At 39.5% G+C, this 20,792-nt stretch overlaps 2 protein-coding genes across 3 annotated transcripts in view; one reads left to right on the top strand and one right to left on the bottom strand.

Moving 5' to 3' along the window:
- Positions 1 to 844, top strand: part of pacsin3 (protein kinase C and casein kinase substrate in neurons 3) — a 35,256-nt gene extending 34,412 nt beyond the window's left edge. For both annotated transcript variants that reach the window (XM_030127819.1, XM_030127824.1), the window contains exon 11: positions 429 to 844. In XM_030127819.1, coding sequence (XP_029983679.1) covers positions 429 to 544 — 116 coding nt within the window. In that variant the 3' untranslated portion in view covers positions 545 to 844. The remainder of the gene's footprint in view (positions 1 to 428) is intronic.
- An 8,729-nt stretch (positions 845 to 9,573) lies between these two features.
- Positions 9,574 to 20,792, bottom strand: part of LOC115412400 (Golgi apparatus protein 1-like) — a 36,197-nt gene continuing 24,978 nt past the window's right edge. Inside the window, exons 17-26 of the mRNA XM_030124924.1 lie at positions 20,555 to 20,672; positions 19,592 to 19,684; positions 19,365 to 19,502; positions 17,929 to 18,052; positions 15,647 to 15,789; positions 15,365 to 15,466; positions 14,295 to 14,402; positions 12,846 to 12,966; positions 12,614 to 12,720; positions 9,574 to 10,801 (exon numbers count right to left, since the gene is read on the bottom strand). Of these exons, the coding sequence (XP_029980784.1) occupies positions 10,634 to 10,801; positions 12,614 to 12,720; positions 12,846 to 12,966; positions 14,295 to 14,402; positions 15,365 to 15,466; positions 15,647 to 15,789; positions 17,929 to 18,052; positions 19,365 to 19,502; positions 19,592 to 19,684; positions 20,555 to 20,672 (1,222 nt within the window). The 3' untranslated portion in view covers positions 9,574 to 10,633. The remainder of the gene's footprint in view (positions 10,802 to 12,613; positions 12,721 to 12,845; positions 12,967 to 14,294; positions 14,403 to 15,364; positions 15,467 to 15,646; positions 15,790 to 17,928; positions 18,053 to 19,364; positions 19,503 to 19,591; positions 19,685 to 20,554; positions 20,673 to 20,792) is intronic.

A 20,792-nucleotide genomic window follows, 5' to 3' on the forward strand; every position in this document is an offset into this window, starting at 1 on the left:
TCTACGGGTACTCCGGCTTCCTCCCACCATCCAAACACATGCACTGATGGGTTAATTTGAATCTAAATTGCCCATAGGTGTGAATGTGACAGTGGTCGGTTGTTCGTGTCCATGTGTCAGCCCTGTTCTGAACTGGGAACACATCCAGGGTGAACCCCGCCTTCACCCATAGGTATCTGAGATAGGCTCCAACACCCCCACAACCCTCTGGAGGACGAAGCAGTTCAGAAGATGAATGAATGAATGAATGAATTTGTAAGGATGAGTATCATTAAAGGACTGTTTGTCAGATTCGTCTCTTGCCTTTCTGGGTGTTTCTCTTTCATACATGCTGATATTATACACACTTCAACTTTGAAGGTGGTGGTGCTGCACCATCATTTCTAAAGTTGCCGTTCTCCTTATCTCCTTTGCTTGTGTCTCTTCAGGAGAGGAGCTGCTGAAGTTGGGAGAGGAGGATGAGCAAGGCTGGTGTAAAGGACAGCTGAGCAGTGGACGGGTGGGCCTCTATCCTGCCAACTACGTCCAGCCGGTCACCTCCTGATGCCCCGCCCACCCACCAGTCAATCACATAGCTACACAGATGTCAGGACCAATCAGAGGATGCAAGTCTATCCATGCAGATGATTATCCACCCACTCATCCACCAGTGAGAGCAGACGAGTCCTGGAAGAACCGGGACACAAACAAGACGTCTGGGACTGACATGGACACCCATGCACATGGATGGACTTTTTTTTTTTTTTTATACATTTTATTTACTCTGGACTTACTATTTCAGTGAGAATAGACTATTTTTGTCAATCAATTACACACCCAAAAAAATCCTTTAACGCTCTTAACACAACAGCATTTCCATAAAGGGTAGTTTCAGTTGTTTTTGTCTGGTGTCCATAGGAAACAGGTTTGTGTTTACTGCTGTTATTCAGTTTGTTCTGGACATCAACAGAGTTTAGTGCAGGGATGTCAACCTCATTTTCTTCCGGGGGCCACATTCAGCCCAATTTAATCTGAAGTGGGCCGGACCAGTCCAATAATAGCATGATAACCAATAAATAATAGCAACTCCAAATGGTTTTAGTGCAAAAAAGGACATTCAATTATGCCAATATTTACATTTACAAACTATCCAAACAAAAAGGATGTGAATAACCTGAAAAAAATGAAATTTGTTAAAAAATATAAGTACAACTTTATCAATTTTGTGCCTCAACTAATCATTTATACATATGCATAACAGACCAGATCTACGAAGGCACAAAACTTTTAGTCACAGGCAGAATATTGTTAAAACTGCACTTAATTTTCTTGATACATTTCAGGTTGTTCATATTTGTTCAGGTTATTCACATTTTATTGTTAAAGGATAGTTTGTTAATGCAAATATTTTCATAATTTAATGCTTTTTGCACTAAATCAAAGAGAAAAAAATGGTGTTGTCATTATTTATAGGTTATAATATTATTTTTGAGTTTGATGCCCTAACTTGCACTTTGCAAATTCATCCCGCGGGCTGGATCGGACCCTTTGGTGGGCCGGTTTTGGCCCCTGGGCCGCATGTTTGACACCTGTGGTTTAGTGTGAGACATTAAACAGCCAACGTTCTGTTGAACATTTATTTAATATACAACACTTTTAAAGACACTAGTTAAAAAAAAGCCAAGTGGAAAAAATTAAAAACATGAACCTGTCCATTTTAATGTTAATTCTAAACATTTGGAGCAGCTAATGATGTAATAATTTTCTGAAAATGACCTAAAGTCTGACCCGTCCTTAACTTCAAATATGATTAAAAGCCCACTAATCTAATATACTCACCAAAAAAATTTAATAAAATGTACTTATTTTATTTGAATTTTTTTCCAACCATGTGACATTCACATGATAATTACACTGTTACAGCATTAGTGGGTTTTATTACATTTTTGACCACGTGAAGTGCAAATTTTCCTTCATGTTCAGGAAACTGTCAAATTATTTTGTGCTTTAGTGAAACTAATATCTATTTTAAACTCATGATACCAGTCCGCTGTCAGTGAATCTGTCCTTTAACATCACTGGGGAAATGAACAGTTTTCTCTCGGCCTTTAGCGATCATTAGTGGAACTGTAGCTTTGACCACTGTCGGTGCCTTAGAGCCAGAAACACAGAAGAATCCACATCATGTCACATGATTTTCCTGTAAGTTCAAAGTTGGGAATGCAGTTCAATTCTACTACTGTGATGATTAAAAAAAATTCCTTAGGTCAAAGTAGTCACTCGTAACCTTCAGATATTATCACATGATTTTCAGAATGTTTCCGTTTTTATTTTCTAAGTCTTTACAGGATGTTTTTATTTCTTTGTCAGTACAGTGACAGAAATGGGCTTCTTTATGTTAGCTCCTGATCGGCTGTTTACATGTCATCTTTATCTGCTTCAGTTAGTCAGTAGATTTGTAGGTGAAACGGTGAAATACATGTTCTTTTTCTTTGTTGTTTTTCTTTTAATCTGTAATAACTTGTTCATATTAATTCAGCTGATGATGGAAATGGCCATTGTAAACTATTGATACCCACTTCTTTTAATTTTTTTAATAGGAATTTTACTTGATAATTCATCTCTTTACTTTAGCATCATTTAAGTTCATTTTTAATAGACTGGGAAGCAGCTGCTGTCTTCTTATTTAACATTTATAAGGAAACATTTGAAGTAGGAGACGCTTTACTCTGGCTGGAGTCTGTATAGTTGAAATAAACGAGGGCGACTCATTTTATTTTGTTTTTATGCCATAGTTCCAGACAGGTGTTAAAAAACCTTTAAATCTGCATCTGTAGTGCGATACCAACATGTAAACATGTGACTCAAACGGCTTATAAACGCTAAAATAATGGAAAGACGGAGAGGTTCAAGGGCAGAGTTTAGTCTATTTGGGTTGTGGAAGGTGCTCTGTTTTTCTTTTTTTTTTTTTTTTTTCTTCTGAGTCACTTGTCATTGATCAGAGCTCAGGTTCTGGGGGTTTTTCATGGTGAGATGTGTTTTGTTTATGTGGAAGCTCCAGCAAATACACATCAATATCCAAATATTAACTTTAGACACGTTTAAGCTACTAAAGCTCTTTTCCATTTCTGTGCTGTAAAAAAAGAAAGGCACGGCACAGAAACAATAAAGAGATGCTCTAAGGTTAAAGTTTGTACTTGTGTTTATTTCAACAGGTTTCATCATTTCAAAAAAATCTCACCATGATTATTTTCACTTGTTCCATTGGCAGATTTGTTTTTGCTTCAATTAAGCAAAAATAAATTTAAAAAAATCTTGAATTACGCAAGAAAAAAATCTTGAATTAAACAAAAAATTACGGAGCCCAAAGGGACATCAGAGAAAAACTTTTTGGGGTATGCACGAGATACTATCGCGTGTGCGCGCGAAAATATCTCATGAACACGAGAAACTTTCTCGTGCGCGCGAGATGCTAACTCATGAGCACGAGAACTTTTCTCGTGCGCCCTAGATATTATTTCATGAGCACGAAAACCATCTGGTGAGCAAGAGATATCTCGTATGCACAGAAGTAGCCGGTCTGACATTTTTCTGAGTTCCCATAATGCAGTGGTGTCAAACTCCGGTCCTCGAGGGCCAGTATCCTGCATGTTTTAGATATTTCCCTCTTCCATCACACTTGGAAGCCATTACATCGTTATCAGGCTTCTGCAGAGCATGTGGATGAGCTGATCATGAGTTGAACCAGGTGTGCTGGAAGAGGGAAATGTGTAAAACCTGCAGGATAGTGGCCCTCGAGGACCGGAGTTTGACACCTGTGCTATAATGGATATAAAGGAAGTGGTCAGGTTCTGTTTTCATCTGGGCCTTCCATTTAAAGATATCGCTGCTTTGCTCGCAAGTCGTCATCACTCTGTTGTTTCAGATCAACATTTGAAGAGGATTTGGAGGAGCTGTGGTCTGTTTCGGCGCAAGGGTTACACTGATTTAGAACAGACTGTCACTTTCATTTTTGAACAGATGCAAACATCTGGCCAGCTTCACGGATACAGGTGGATGTTCACTAAATGCAAGGAGAATGGGTTACAAGTCAGGAAAGAAGACGTTCGTTTAATTTTAAAAGAACTTGACTCAAGAAACGTTGAACTCAGAGCAACCAGGAGGCTCCACCGCCGACGCTATTTCGCAAGAGGGCCGAATTCTGTTTGGCATTTGGACTCATGACAAGCTGAAGCCATTTGGCATCTGCGTCAGCGGCTGCATTGATGCTTTTCTCGGAGAATAATCTGGCTCAATGCATTTACAACAAGCAGTGATGCCAGAATTATTGGAGGCAACTACATGGAGGCAGTAGACAAATCAGGTGGTTGTCCAAGGACTGTCAGAGGTGACCGGGGCACACAGAACATTACAGTTAGAGACTTTCAGCGTTTTCTACGCCGCAATATACATGATGGCTCTGCCAGCGACAGCTACATAGAAGGGGCAAGCTCGGCCAATCAGAGAATAGAAAGTTGGTGGGGCTTCCTCAGGAAGGAATCACTTGAGTTCTACATTTGTCTTTTTGTGGCTCTTAAAGACCGTGGTTTGTTCGACCGTGGATGTTTGGACAGAAGTCTTATTCAGTTCTGCTTCATGAGTATCATCCAGGTAAGCTATGGGCTGAATTTATGTTTTTGTCATTTTTAAACCTGTTTCCATTGTGTCATGCACGCCAGAAATCAATCGATTATAATTTTCCGGACCATTTTGTTAGTACAAAGATTAACTCTTCAGTTCAAGATGCACGTCCTGACGCACACCAGGAAACACCACTACTCCTACTGTCTTTCTGCTATACCTTGCTGTGGAAGTGATTGATTCGTTCTTACTTGGTTCTTCAGAAGAGTATCTGAGACCACATGTGAGTCAGTTTATTCTGAGACGGGAGATGAAACCAGTGACGCGGTGCGGGTCTGAGTCCAGACGCTCCGATGACAGCCCATCTGAGTGTGCTTTGATTTTATTAATAATGCAGATGATCAGATCCGGCTCAGACCTCCAAGATTTTTTTCGTTGGTCCCAAATTTGGGATTAACCCTTAAGGTGTGTATAGGCGGTAGTGCATATTATGTGCGGCATGGGGTTCTTTGAGGGGGTCGAACACAAATTTTCAAGACGGAGTGAATGACTGAAATAAAGTGTTTTATTAACGGAAAAATAAACTTAAAACAAATCTGCAGAGATAATGCACACAGGGACAAGGATCAGGCTGATGGACTGGCACGGGCAAAGCAGGGGGCCAGGGGGGCTTGAGCCCCTGCCGCTTTGATCATCTGCCTACAAGTGCCCTTTTTACTCGTTTTTTTTTTTTTTTTTTTTTTTTTTCGCAAAAACTGCATGACTAAAATATTATCTGCCTATTATTTTTTCACTTTAACCTACTACATCAACGTTAAAAGCCAAAAAAACACAAAAAAAATAAAAATAAAAATAAAATCCGTTTTGAAAAATGTATATAATTTATTGCGTAAATAACACAAAGATGCTTAAGGAACCTTTTCAGAGACTTTAAAAGTGAATATTGGTTCCAAATATTAAGTATATAAAATAAAAATTGTAATAAATTAAAACTATACTCAAATATTTGACACAAAAGCAGATCTTTACATAGGCGTTTTCCCCTAAAAGTGTGGTAATCAAACATGGTTATCATGATAATTAGAATTTAAACGGTAATACTAACCGTCTGCAGTTTTACCGCGGTTTATCATTATACTGGTAATCATTACATCCCTACAAGTGTATTTGTCTCATTTCTAGTTCAAATATCTCATCACACTTAAAATAAAACAGAATCACCTAAAGAGGAACTTTTCAGTGAGATATAAGAACTGATTTAGAGACAATAGATGTGCAAAATATGATTTCAACAAATTTTACCAAAATAATTTTCACTTGTTCCATTGGCAGATTTTTTTTTTTTTTTTTTGCTTGAATTAAGAAAAAAAAAAAAAAAAAAAAATCTTGAATCAAGCAAAAAAAAAAAAAGTATCTTGAATTAAGCACAAAAAAATCTTGAATTAAGCACACAAAAAAAATCTTGAATTAAGCAAAAAAAAAAAAAAAATCTGCCAATGGAACAAGTGAAAATGATCTTGGTAAGATTTGTTGAAATCATATTTTCCAGATCTATTGTCTATAAATCAGTTCTTATATCTCACTGAAAAGTTCCTCTTTAGGTGATTCTGTCTGAATTTTAAGTGTGATGAGATATTTGGACTAGAAATATGAAAAATATACTTGGTCAGATGTAGATTTTTTGCAGTGTATCTCTTTATAGTTCACTCATTGAAATACTCTGAAATCCAAAACTTCAACCTTAGTGTGTTATTGGAGGACCTAACAAGAATGTATTCCTTTTTTTTTTTTTTTTTTTTTTTTTTTTAAGTTTTTCAAAATTTCCATTGTTGTGCAGAAACAGCTAAGTTAATGAAATTACCATATTTGATTCCTTACCCATTAGTGGCAAAAAAAAAAAAAAAAATCCCAAGAAGTATATATACAAATTCCAAGGAAAACATGCAATGTGAAAGGAACATGTATTTTAGAACATTAGAACCGACATTTTTATGGACCCTGGAGACCACATTGGACCTTACAGACCCTGGAGACCCCATTGGACCTCAGATTGTGGACTCACTGTTCTCACTGGAACTTTTGCTGTCACTGTCTTGTAATGTATGTGGAAATTACCAAAAATAGTCACTTGCCCGATAAAGGGTTAAAAGTTTAAATTTCATTAATTTACATAAATAAAGGTACAAAAATGAACCTCCCAAACTGTGTGCTTACAAAACTAACTAAAACGGATAAAAATTATGGATAAAATTCCCTTCGTTGTCGTCTTTGTCAGTGTTGGATTGATACAAAATCTATTTATTTTGCTTGAGCAATTTTAGCTAGCGGCACCAATATGATATTTAACGGTCCATCACTTGTGGTCACTTGTGGTTTCCAGTCGTCTTCTGGTCCCCACTCTACCTGGAAACATGGAGACTAAAGTTGGGAGAAAGCAGCAGAGTCCTGTCTGGGATTTATTTGAATACAATGGAGAAGAGAAAAGATACGAAAAAAAACTAAAACTAACCTAAAACTAAGCATTTAGAAAATAACAAAAACTAATAAAAACTAGCAAACCTGCTCTAAAAACTAATAAAAACTAAGTGAATTAGAGAAAAAAAGTCAAAACTAAATAAAACTAAACTATAATGGAAAATCCACAATTTTTTAAAACTTGGTTCACATGGAGGCTGTTTTGAGTACATTTACCTTCTCAGAGTTTATTCTGATGGAAATATGAGCTTGTTTCTTGCTTTTGTTTTTTATCCTCTTATTGATTCTCAAAGGTTTACCTTAAACTCATCATTAAGCACTAGATTCTTTCTTCTTCTTTTTTTTTTTTTTCACTTTCTCAGACTTCAACACAGTTTGTCGTCGTCTTCATTGTTTCCAACCTGTTGAAAACTTTGGTTCAAGGGAAAACCTGCTACTTTTGGATCCAGCCACAACCCAACGTCCCACAGTTTGAACCAATTTATGTTAGGTTGAAATACTCAAACTGGACCAAAATGTGGGTCACCTAAAAGAACGGGACCAGATTTTGATAAGTTAAAGGATTATTACCTCCACCAGGAGGTATTGTGAGCACTTTGCTTTGTGTGTGTGTGTGTGTGTGTGTGTGTGTTTGTTTGTTTGTTTGTTGACAACTTTACAGGAAAACTATTCCAACCATCTTTACCAAATTGTCCCCACAGATAGGCCTAGGTCCTGGGACCAACCCATTAAATTTTGGGCCAAGTAGGCCAAAGTTCATGGTCACAGCAAGGTCACAAAATCTACAATTTTCCTATCTGTCATCATTGAGCAATTTTCCAAAATTCATCAAAAATTCAGAACGACTCTGATTAGCCTCCAATTTGACCCACCCGTAGATTATAACAATATCTTGTATCTGGTACAAAATTGTCCACATCCACTGTGGAATGTGGACTCTGTGGACATTTTCATTTAACATTGAAAATCCTATTTACCACACATTTTTCATTATAACTCAACAAATATTGATTGGAATTGAATATAATTTGACATACACATGACTGGTACCAACCAGCTGTATGGAACAACCTTGAAACTGTTTAATTTAAAAAGAAATAGTCGATCCACACATGCACACCATTCGGGGTGCTTGGCGGAGGTTTGCGTTCTCTGAACACTTGATCCTTTTTGGGTTGAGTTTCAGAGTTTCTTAACCCTTTTATAAACTCTGACACATTTCCAGTATAAACCCAGTAGAACTCAGAACAACAAAATAACTCATGTTGAGACCAAAATATGAAAATCTACACACAGGTTTATTAAACTGAAAAATTTTATCTGTACAGAAAAATTAAATGTCACAATGATAAATCTGTTACGTCATCATATTAAATGTAAATATGTCAATAAAAGTAAAGTTAATGACTCAAAAGACGGGTTATGATGGCTTTGAAATCTACCCCATTTACCTCCAGCAGACACATGAGACCTCCTTAAACACTTCTGTTTGTGAATGTGCAGAACATACTTTGTGTTTTGGGGCCATGGGGCGACACACTGTAATCATCCAAAACAATTATGGTTAAAAAAAAATCATCCTTATATCAGATTTGTGGAGAGATATGAGCACATATAGATGTTTAGGATTGAACTGATGATGAAATATTTTATTGGAACCCCACGTCTGTGAGACGACTAAAAACAAATATTTTCCATCTGTAATTTTGAAATGGAATTAACCTCCTAAGACCCAGGAAATGTCAGCAAAGTACCAGCTTTTTTGTTTTTATTAAATAAGTGTCTATATTGGAAACATCATGATGCAACAGTTTTTTCAGATGCAGTTTTTAACATTTTTATGTAATGTCCTTTGTGGTGGACAGTTTTCTTTTCTTTTCTTTTGTATAAAGTTGTGAAACTCTTGTCCATAAATGTGGACAGAAAACCCATAGCTGGGTCTGAGGAGGTTAATGTTAAAACATAAAGAACAGGCTTTACGAACAATCACTCAAAATACCAAATTTATTTTAAAATGTCACAAGTCATTTGGTTCAACTTGCCCCTTTCATGGAAATCATGGCTGCTATAATTCTAATTAAAGCAGACTAATGATCCTTGTAATAGGGACATATAGACTTGTCTACGTAGTTTACTATTGCTTACTTAATTAAAAAATCTGACCAAAAATTAATTTTTTAAAGCCTTATATTCAATCACCAGTGGGCACTGACAAACACTGACAAATTCTATGAAACAGCCGTAAATAGCCCAAACATTTCTTGGTGCCTTTGGGATTATTTAGAACTAGTTTTAAATAAATTCAAAAAAAAAATTAACCAATTTTATTTTTTGTAGTTTCATACTTGACCACCAGGGGGCACTGACGACCCCCTGAAAATGGTCTGAAACACCCTTGAATACCTCATACATCACTAATTGATGCCTTTGGGATTATTTTAGAACTGGTTTTAAGAAAAAAAATTTTAAAAATTGACCAATTTTATTTTTTGTAGTTTCATTCTTGACCACCAGGGGGCACTGATGACCCCCCTGATAATGGTCTGAAACACCCTTGAATACTTCATAAATCACTAATTGATGCCTTTGGGATTATTTAAAACTGTTCTTAACGAAATTAAAAATCTGACCAAAATATTATTTTTCCGAGCACACAGTATGGCCTTAACTACCCTTGACCACCATGGGCACTGAAGACCCCCTAAAAATGCCATTAAGGTCCTGATTAAAACCCCATGGTAAGCCACTGATAAAACATGACAGCAAATAAAATGCAGCCTAAATCTTTATCCACTTTCAAAAGTCACTCAAGGACTTCAAAAAAAAAAATCAAAAAATCACAATAAATAAAGAAAAAGTGCAATGATTTAAGTAGTATGTAAATAAAATTCCAAAAGGGAAATGTGCACAGAATATTCCTGAAAACAGAGCTGAGCTGCTGATCATTTGATGTTCATGGGATCACACTGATCCATTGCACAACTTCAAAACGTCTTCTGGTGTGATTTAAGCATCAAGTCATCATTTCCTGTCGTTTGTTCTGCATGCTCCAGTCTGTTACAAATGACCCCCTCCCAGAAAAAGCATAACCAAGGGAGAAACCATCAGAACTTCAGCAGAACCTCAGTGAGACGAACAGCGTCCGTAACATGAACGCTGTCCTCAGCTTTAGCAGGTTCACTTTGACCAAGAGATGAGAATAAAAAAAAACAGTCCAATTCAAGATCAATAAACTGATGGAAACACTGGAAATGCCCTGATCAGACATGTGCTCAAGAACTGCTCTGATGAAACTCTCCAAACAGAAACACTCACATTCGAGCTGCTCCAATGGAAACGCTCCGATCAGAAACATTATTGAGAAATGTTCTGATACGAAATACAATCGAAAAATGCTTTGATCCAAAATGTGATTTAGAATCACATGCAGGTTTGTGGACGCTCAGAGGTCGACTGTCAGTTGGAGACTGTGTCGGCAGCGTACAGTTCAGCCAGATGAGCTGAGGAGTGGTAGGAAAAGGAGGGGGTGGGGGGCGTCCAGTCTGATCCAGGTCATTTTCTACCGGTCCTTCAGCTCCCTCGTTACTTGCTTGGTGATGCGCCCACACAGCAGCCCCATCAGGAAGAGCACGCACACGCTCAGTGCGATCATCAGTAGGATGTAGTTCTTGGAAGGTGATGTCATCACCTGCAGGGCCAGGTCTGAGAAGCCGTCTGCTGGCGCCACCTAGTGGACACAGACAGGAGGGTAACACTGGAGAAGCATGGACCCCAACAGGATGGTACGACCGCAGTCCAGGGAGTTTATCAAATCTAAATTTACAGTTCAGTTTGTTTGTTTGTGTGTGTGCGTGTGTGTGTTGGACACACACACACACACACACACACTGAAGGGGAGGCAAGGGGTATTGTTTTTGGTTCGGTTTGTTTGTTTGTTTGCTTGTTTGTTAACACTTTAGCAGCAAAACAAGAAGTTGAAATCAAATTGAAATCATACCACATTTGGTTCATAGCAGTGTTTTTCAACCTTGGGGTCGGGACCCACATGGGGTCACCTGAAATTTCTAGTAATTGATAAAAATAAAAAAAACAGCAACTCACTAATAAAAAAAATATATGGAGAATTGAAAGAGACAATCCCAATCCATAAAAGACATGACAAACTGTGAGTCTGAAACTGCAGCACTGTGGTTCTGTTTATCTGTCAAATGTTCATTGTGGTTGGTTTCAGATGCTGCAGCTCTTTCATAATTCATAGTTTGAGTTATTGTTTGTTCAGTGTTAATTTGCAGCTGGACTAACTGTACATATCCTGACCAAGGAAAATCAAATTCTCACTTTGTGCAATAATCTACACCTGGATTTACCCCCTCTGTCCAGAATAATATACCTTATATAGCCTAAATGTTGTCTAAAATTAATGTTTATTTGCAACATAGTACAGCAAACTATTACTAATTACTTAATTTTAGCAAGAAAAATGTCTCTGATTTGAATCTCTGGGGTTGCCAGAAATTTATATTAAAATGGTGTCACAAGCCAAAAAAGGTTGGGAACCACTGGTTTATAGATTACCACTGACCCAGAGTAGATGTGGTTACATTTTGGGAAAAGTAGGTCAAAGTTCAAATTTTTTATGAATTTTTTACAGCTTTTTCTTCTCCCATATACTTATAATGGGCGACACTTCACGTGTCTATAAAAACATTAATTTTGTTTCAATTTACTTGGCACATATACAGAGGCAACTGATGTGCTGACATCAGCACATGCATAGACATGATGACATCAGCTGGATTGATGACAAAATAAACAACAATATGTGCGAGGGGTGGGGTTTGTTGTGCCTGGAACCACTTGTTTATATAGCGTCAAATCATACCAAATGTTATCTCATGACACTTTACATATAGAACTGGTTGAAACCAGACTGTCATTTTATAGATTTTAATTAATGTCAAAAAATCCTCTGGAACGATGAACACATTTGATCTTCATCCACAGTCTGTACTTATTACTAATAAGACAACAGCTACACAGGAATTACACTTTTTAACTAACATTGTTAAATTCTTACTTAAGTCCTGTTACGAACACTTAACACACTTCATCAAGGTTAGCTTTTTACAAGTAATTCTGCAGGTAGACAACCAGCTGTGAATCCATGACTGTTTCCTTCTCTGGTATCTACGGTCACTGACAGAAGTCTTGTCGCATAAGGACAGCTCACAGAGAGGACGGGCAGTGGAAGAGTGGCAGAGGGAGGGGTGGAGGGGCTGATGGGAGATTCAGGAGGATTCCTGATGAGCTCATGTCAGTCTGAGGTTTGGGCCGGTTAGATGGAAAAATAATGTTGGCACTTATCTGTCACTGATCTAATCTTCTTATTGCATTGATTCTCCGTTCAACTATGCATTCCTTCTCCATCAAAAACACAGGCTTATTCTAATCCTATTTGTAGCGGCCATTTAAGGGTTAAAAAAGGCCTGAACTGTATAAATCGGTCCAGGCTGAGCTGACAGTGTGTTGTGCGGTTCACCTTTGCGGCGTAGCTCCACATGTCGATCCGGTCTTGAAGTCTTTTCTTACACTCGGGCTGCAGACGAACTCTCTTGTCCTGTAAAGCCTCCATTAGACAGGACATCTCTGCAGGAGAACACAGACAGAAGGAGCTAAAAGCTGAGTCCAGGTGAACTGGTCCTGTCTTCACAGTCCAAATGCTGTGGAATACCAGTCCTGTGCACTACTGATCAACTATCATCCAAACTCACGTCGTCCTCTGCCTGGTGCGATGGCAGCGCAGTGGTGTTTGAGGTCCAGAGCACATGCTGTGTGGAGGACTGGGTCCACGAAAATATCTGCTTTACTCTCCTTTAACATGTTCAGGACTTCCTGCACAGAAGAACAGTGTCATCATTTTTACTGTTCTGTTTTCACAGATAGACAAACTGTTCACTGCGACAGGAAAGGCCTTCTGTGGACTGAAGTACGCCCAAACTCAGTCAAATAGGAATGTGCAACAGGAATTTGTTAGAACCCTGCACTAAGGTTATCCTACCCTAATCCTATCCCTATCCTAACCCTACCACTAACCCCAGCCTAACCCTAGTCCTAACTCTAACCCTAACCCCAACCCTACCCTAACCCTACCCCTCCCCCAGTCCTAACCCTAACCCCTAACCCTAGTCCTAACTCTAACCCTAACCCCTTACCCTAACCCTATCCTAACCCTAACGCTACCCTAACCCTAAGCTTAACCCAAACCCTACCCTAACCCAACCCTACCCCAACCCTACTCTACCCTAACCTAACCCTACCCTGACCCTACCCTAACCCTAAGCCTAACCCTATCCTAACCCTAACGCTACCCTAACCCTAAACTTAACCCAAACCCTACCCTAACCCAACCCTAACCCTAACCCAACCCTACCCTACGCTACCCTACCCCTACCCTGACCCTACCCTACCCTAACCCTACCCTAACCCTATCCTAACACTACCCTAACCCTAAGCTTAACCCAAACCCTACCCTAACCCTACCCTACCCTACCCTACCCTAACCTAACCTAACCCTACCCTGACCCTAACCCTACCCTAACCCTAAGCCTAACCCTATCTTAACCCTAACGCTACCCTAACCCTAAACTTAACCCAAACCCTAACCCTACCCCAACCCTACCCTACCCTAACCTAACCCTAACCCTACCCTGACCCTACCCTAACCCTAATGCTACCCTAACCCTAAGGTTAACCCTAACCCTACCCTAACCGTAACCCTACCCTAACCCTGACCCTAACATCATTCTAACTCTTTGCTTCAAAAATTAAACGCATGCTGTCCAGCTGAGTGGACATTTTTGTAACTCCGTGAAAAGTAGGTTCATAAAAAATTTCAATCACATAGGTTTTGTTTTTTTTTTTGCGTAAAGAGGACTAAAAACACTCAGGAAAAAAAATCTTGATTAAAGTTCTCATAATTCATGCATGAAAGGGTTAAAATAAGAAACTGAAATAATTTTTAATCCTTTCTGCCAGACACCTTCGATCTTTTCCAAAGCCTTCATCAGGTACTTCTGTAGCCTGGTACTGTTCAATGAGTACCTGATGACAGCAGATGTTCAGGTCTGCCATCCAGAGGACCTTTGAATGAAACCACACCTGAAGAACGTAGGAGAAAACCAGGCCCTCTATGAACCATTTGGTATTGGATAAAAACCTACCTTTTTACAGGCATCTGGTTGAATTTTCAGTAGGTTGACTTTTAGACACTCCTCCACTTGACCGGTCTGCTCTTGAGCTGCTGCTTCTTCTGCACATAACCTGGAGATCTGGAGAGGAGAACCATGAGGTCAGTAGGACACAGACACCAGTGTTAATGGTAACGAGTCTCTAAAAGTACTGATGTTAGTCGTTCAGCTACATTTCTCAGTAATGTGTCAGTAACATCCCCGTTTGATAAATTAAACAGCTTCTCAAGACAAGTTGCAAAGGAACATTCACAAAAGTTACAATTCTGACTAAAACAAAGGATGAGTGATGATACTTAAGTGCATTTTTGTTATATTATGACAAATAATCTCATAATATACTCATAATGCAATATAAATCAATATACTTTCTTTACTGTGAAGTCATAATGGAACCTATGAAGCAGAGTAGAGCAGAATATGATGGTGAAAATATGTAGTGGTACTTTATAAAAATTAAAGACACATCACAACAAAAGATAGCAATGAAAAAAAAACATGATGTAATGATCAGCAAAACCCCAGGATTATTGAAATAAATTAGAATAATCACACCTATTGATGTAAAAATCAGGATTAAAAAAAAATTATGTAAAAAAGATGCAAGTGGGCTGTGTGCAGAGACTGAATGTTAGTATAAAAAGGATACAGAACAATCAAATATTGGTGCTGTTAATCTATCAATCAATCAAATTTTATGGTGGTGACATCACAAACTAATCCTTGTTGAGAGTCAGGACAGGAAAGAAGAGGAAAATAGACATGCAGGAGGGGAAAGTAATATATTATGTGATTATTATAGTACTAACCATATAATAACTCCAATATAAGCAGTTCAAATTGTTGGAGGAAGAAATGGTAATTCAAGTTCCTGTTTTTATTTAATTTCATTACAATTCTAATACAGGGCTGCAAGTGTTGCCAAAAATAAAAAATAAAAAAACAAAAATTGTAACTTCAGAAATTCTGAACCAAATGAAGCTGTTCCTAGTGGATGTGTGAGCAGGCTGACCCCCCCCCCCCCCCTCCCCCAGTGTGTTTACCTCCTCTGAACAGTGCATCTGCAGCTGGACGTCCAGTCTGTAGTCCAGAGCCGACTCCTGCAGGATCACTCTCATCTGGTCTTCACAATCTGGAGACAACCTCTGAACACAAACACACACTCGAGTCCTCAGCTTTTATTACAGGAATCTGTGGATATGAGCTGGTCCTCCTGTTCCGAATGTTCATTGGGTTTTGTCTGTGTTCTGTCATTTACCACATGTACGTGTTATTCTGTCATGTTACTGCCTTTGTTACAGATGTGGATGTGATGTTGGACTCACCTGGTCTGTATATTTGAGTTTGAGGCAGGCGATCACCTGACCCTCCAACTCACTGTCCTCACTTGCCTTATTCAGGATCGACTGACAGAACTTTGGGATGTCAGCTCGACAAGCTTTCCTCAACATGGGGTTTAACCTGTAGTCTGCAGGAGGAAGAAGGTCTGTCAGTGAAGCAAACACACACCCTGGCCTGTTGTATTAGCCTCTGTGTGTTTTATTCAACTCTAATGAAGGGGGGGGGGGGGGGGTTACTGCCAAGTTCATGAGGTCATTTATTTATAGGCTAACATTTGCACTTTATTTTTGGAATAAGCATTAACCTCCTAAGACCCACTGTCCACATTTGTGGACAAGAGTTTCACAACTTTATACAAAAAAACAAAACAAAAAAAAACTGTCCACCACAAAGGACATCCCATAAAAATTTTAAAAACTGCATCTGAAAAAACTGTTCCATCATGATAGGCACTTATTTAATAAAAAACTAAAAAAGCTTGTACTTTGCTGACATGTCCTGGGTCTCAGGAGGTTAATGCTTCATCAAGTCTCCAATAGTTTAAATCATATTAACAAATCATATCAGGAATCAAATTAATTAAATAAAATTAAATAAAGAGTATGTTTTAAAGAGTAGCAGGTCATCCTCTCTTACAGAATGTCCAAAATAGTGTTTTTCAACCTTGGGGTCAGGACCCTATGTGGGGTCACCTGGAATTTCTAGTAGTTGACAAAAAAAAAAAAAAAAAAAAAAAAAACCTTACTAATAAAAAATATATGTTGAGTTGACAGAGACAAACCCATTCCATAAAAGACAAACTGTGGTTGTGAAACTGCAGCACTGTGGTTCTGTTTATCTGTCAAATGTTCATTGTGGTCAGTTTCAGATGCTGCAGCTCTTTCATAATTCATAGTTTGAGTTCTTGTTTGTTCAGTATTAATTGTCAGCCTTGTAAATCCAAGCTGGACTGACTGTACATATCCTGACCAAGGAAAACCCAATTCTCCCTTTGTGCAGTAATCTACACCTGGCTTTACTGCCTCTGTCCATAATAATATACATTATATAGACTAAATGTCCTCTAACATTAACATTTATTTATGTATAATTAATTTTAGCAAAACAAAAAAAATTCTCCCCTTTGAATGTCTGGGGTTGCCAGAAATTTGTGATGTTAAAATGGGATCAGGAGCCAAAAAGGTTGGAAACCACTGGGTTAGGACAACTGATCACTGTGCATAAGTATTTGGACAGTATTTTTGCCTGTGCCCCCCCTCACCCCCACAGTGGGTTTGAAAAGAAGTAATCAAGATGATTAAAGTGTGGACGTTCAGCTTTAAGTTGTGTTTCCAAACACTGCATTAACCACATCCATTTCAAACATGTGGCAGGACGCAGCACAGTGGTGTAGTGGATGGTAACCCTAACCCTAGCCCCCCAGCAAGAAGGTCCTGGGTTCAATTCCAACACCAAGACTTTACAGGTTCTCTGTGTGGGTTCTCTGGGTACTCTGGCTCCCTCCAGAGTCAAGAATAAAGCGGTCCAGAAGATGACTGATGCAGTGCCTCCATTTTCAGGGACTCTAAAGTATTTGGACAACTGACAAGCAGTATCACAACCAGGAGAGGCCTGTTCCCTTATTATTCTATGCGCATGTGAAATTATATACAAATTATACTACATTAAATACAAATTATACTACATTAAATACATTAAATACAAATTATACTACATTAAATCATAAAAACAAATACCTCAATGCCTATATATCATATATCAAACAGATGAAATCATAAAATCATGGGAAGGAATGCTTCTAGGACCCAAAAATGAGTTTGTTCGAGGTGCTGTTTGGAAAAAGGGATTCATAAAGTAGATGACAAACAGGAAGAAAACTCTAAGGGACTGTCTTTACGCATCAAAATGCTTTTATTCTCACAGCATGGTCATGTATAGACCTTAACATACTGATATAGTGGGGTTCACCTCTACCACAGCCTGGGCTCTGGAACCAATCGCCTCCAGGGGGCGTTACCTAGGGTAAGAGGTACTGAGAGGGGTGGGCTGACCCATAACCCCCCCCACATACACCTGATACAAAGACAGAACTGAGTTTTCAGAAAATAGAGGCAAGAAAAGTGAGTAGAGCCTTCAGCAGTTTCAGAGAATGTGCACCAGTGTTTTTGAACACAGCCATGGTCCTACTGGGCATCGGCCTGTACCGGGTCTATATTCATGCGTTCTGTGCGTGTGCATATGCATGTGCATGTGCGTGTGCACATACCTGTGCTCTGAGTGATCTGCCTCTTGGTGATCATCTGTTTACATTTGGGGTCCATGAGCTCATTGTTCTTGTTCTGTTTCAGACACTGCAGGATGTTTCTGGCGTCAGTTTCAGTGCAGAACCTCTGTAGGAAAAAGGTCAAACATTTCAACATAAAGCAGATGATTTGTATTTGAACTCTTTTGGCAAGGATTTACTCTTAAATGTATACAAAGTACTGCAAATTAATTAAAAAATTTTACATAATGTAAAATAAGGGCTTGCATAAATACCCCCCCCCCCCAAAAAAAAGTGTCTGGTTTAATATAACAAAGGCTGTAGTGATTTTCATATAGTTAGTTTAAAAAAAAAAAGTGAAAAAGTAGGTGGAGCTTACTAATACCCCCGCCCCATTGCCCCTCCTGCTCACTGATAACCTGCCTCCCCAGGGATTTAGAAAGCCTTATCTTTCAATCTTTTCAAAACATTTCTAAAATGTGTCAAACAGGAAAACACTGAAAAAAGGTGTGTGAAATTTGAAGCCTTTGATGAAAATCTTCACCAGACCTGTGTTGGTTCTTTTGTTGTAAATTCTTGACCAAAAAGCCATTATATATTGACAACAACTCCATTTTTCAATCAGTCAATCAGTCAATCAATCAATCAATCAATCAATCAATCAAGGTTATAATAGTTTTGGATTTTTCATTATAGTTTAGTTTTATTTAGTTTTGACTTTTTTTTCTCTAATTCAGTTTTAATTCATTTTTAGAGCAGGTTTGCTAGTTTTTATTAGTTTTCATTTTTTTCTAAATGCTTAGTTTTAATTTAGTTTTAGTATTGATTTTAGTTTTTTTTGTATCTTTTCTCTTCTTCTCCGTCATATTCAAATAAATCCCAGACAGGACTCTGCTGCTTTCTCCCAACTTTAGTCTCCATGTTTCCAGGTAGAGTGGGGACCAGAAGACGACTGGAAACCACAAGTGACGAGAAGTGACGGACCGTCAAGTGTCATGTGGTGCTGCTAGATAAAATTGCTAGAGCGAAACAAATTGCTTTCGTATCAATCCTGACGCTGACAAAGATGTAAACGAAGGGAATTTTATCCATAATTTTTATCCGTTTTAGTTTTATAAGCACACAATGCAGTTTCAGTTAGTTATCATTTTTTTCTATTAATTCTAGTTTTTATTTATTTCAGTTAACGAACATGTTTTTTCAGCTCTAGATTTCGCCATTTCATTAGTTTTCATTAATGATTCTAACCCTGCAATCAATCAATCAAATTAATCAAATTTTATTCATATTGCACCAATCATACGAAAAGTTATCTCATGACACTTTCCACACAAAGCTGGTCTAAACCAGACTTTTATTTTTAAAAGCAAAAGAGGGAAACTTTCCAGGGGCTGGATGGGACTTAGTACAGGTGCTGTAGTGGTCCTGGTGGTCCTCACCTTGATCATCTGTTTACAGACTCTCATCAGCTGATAGTCCAGCTCTGGGTCACTCATCTCTGCCTCCTGCAGTTTAAAGACTTTCTGGTGACAACGCTGGCTCAGATATTTCTTCTGCTCCTTCAGGCACTCAATCATCTACAGAGATGAGAGGAGAATGAACTGGTGTGTGTGTGTGTGTGTGTGTGTGTGTGTGTAATATTTCCACAGTGTCTGAGTCTCTTTACCTGTGCATTCCCAAAGTTGACGTTCGGACACAGACGACTGATGTCAGACTTACATGGATCATACAACTCTGGTTCCAATCGGATGTCCTCTGACTGAGAGGAAGAAGGAGGAGAGGGGAGGAGAGGGGAGGAGAAGGAGACGGGAGGAGAGGGGAGGGGAGGAGAGGAGGAGGAGAGGGGAGGGGAGAGGAGAGGAGAGGAGAGGAGGGGAGGGGAGGAGAGGGAGGGGAGGAGGAGGAAAGGAGGAAGAAAGGGGAGGGGAGGGAGGGGAGGGGAGGGGAGGGGAGGGGAGGGGAGGGGAGGGGAGGGGAGAGGAGAGGAGGGGAGGGGAGGAGAGGGAGGGGAGGAGGAGGAGAGGGGAGGAGAGGAGAGGGAGGGGAGGAGGAGGAAAGGAGGAAGAGAGGGAAGGAGAGAGGAGGAGGAAAGGAGGAAGAGAGGGGAGGGGAGGGGAAGGAGAGGAGGAGGAGAGGGGAGGGGAGGAGGAGGAAAGGAGGAAGAGAGGGGAGGGGAGAGGAGGAGGAAAGGAGGAAGAGAGGGGAGGGGAGGGGAAGGAGAGGAGGAGGAGAGGGGAGGGGAGGAGGAGGAAAGGAGGAAGAGAGGGGAGGGGAGAGGAGGGGAGGGGAGGAGAGGGGAGGGGAGGGGAGAGGGAGGGGGGGAGAGGAGGGGAGGAGAGGAGGAGGAGAGGGGAGGAGGAGGAGAGGAGAGGAGAGGGAGGGGAGGAGGAGGAGAGGGGAGGAGAGGAGAGGGAGGGGAGGAGGAGGAAAGGAGGAAGAGAGAGGAGGGGAGGGGAGAGGAGGAGAGGAGAGGAGGAGGAAAGGAGGAAGAGAGGGGAGGGGAAGGAGAGGAAGACTTAAACTCATCAAACATTCCAGTTTTCAGGTTTGTGTCTAAAACAGTGTCCATACAGATGTGTTTTCCTCTTTAACGTCCATGTTTGTGAACAGTTTTTCAGATGTGCGTTACCATCTCCAGCTCCTCCACTCTCAGCTGCTTCCGACATTTCAGGGACACCCTCTGTTCCTGAGCCTCCTGCAGTGTGTCATTCCTCACAGTGGTGCTGAGGCAGATCACCACATCCACCCTGAAAAAGCACAACAGAAAAAAAAACAAAAAAACCACATTCATCATATGAAGAAAACAAACAGCTTCAATCTACATCTGTGGATGATACAACCAAGGTTTGAATAGTTTTGGATTTTTC

The sequence above is a fragment of the Sphaeramia orbicularis genome, chromosome 3, assembly GCF_902148855.1.
Source record: "Sphaeramia orbicularis chromosome 3, fSphaOr1.1, whole genome shotgun sequence".
Taxonomy (NCBI): domain Eukaryota; kingdom Metazoa; phylum Chordata; class Actinopteri; order Kurtiformes; family Apogonidae; genus Sphaeramia; species Sphaeramia orbicularis.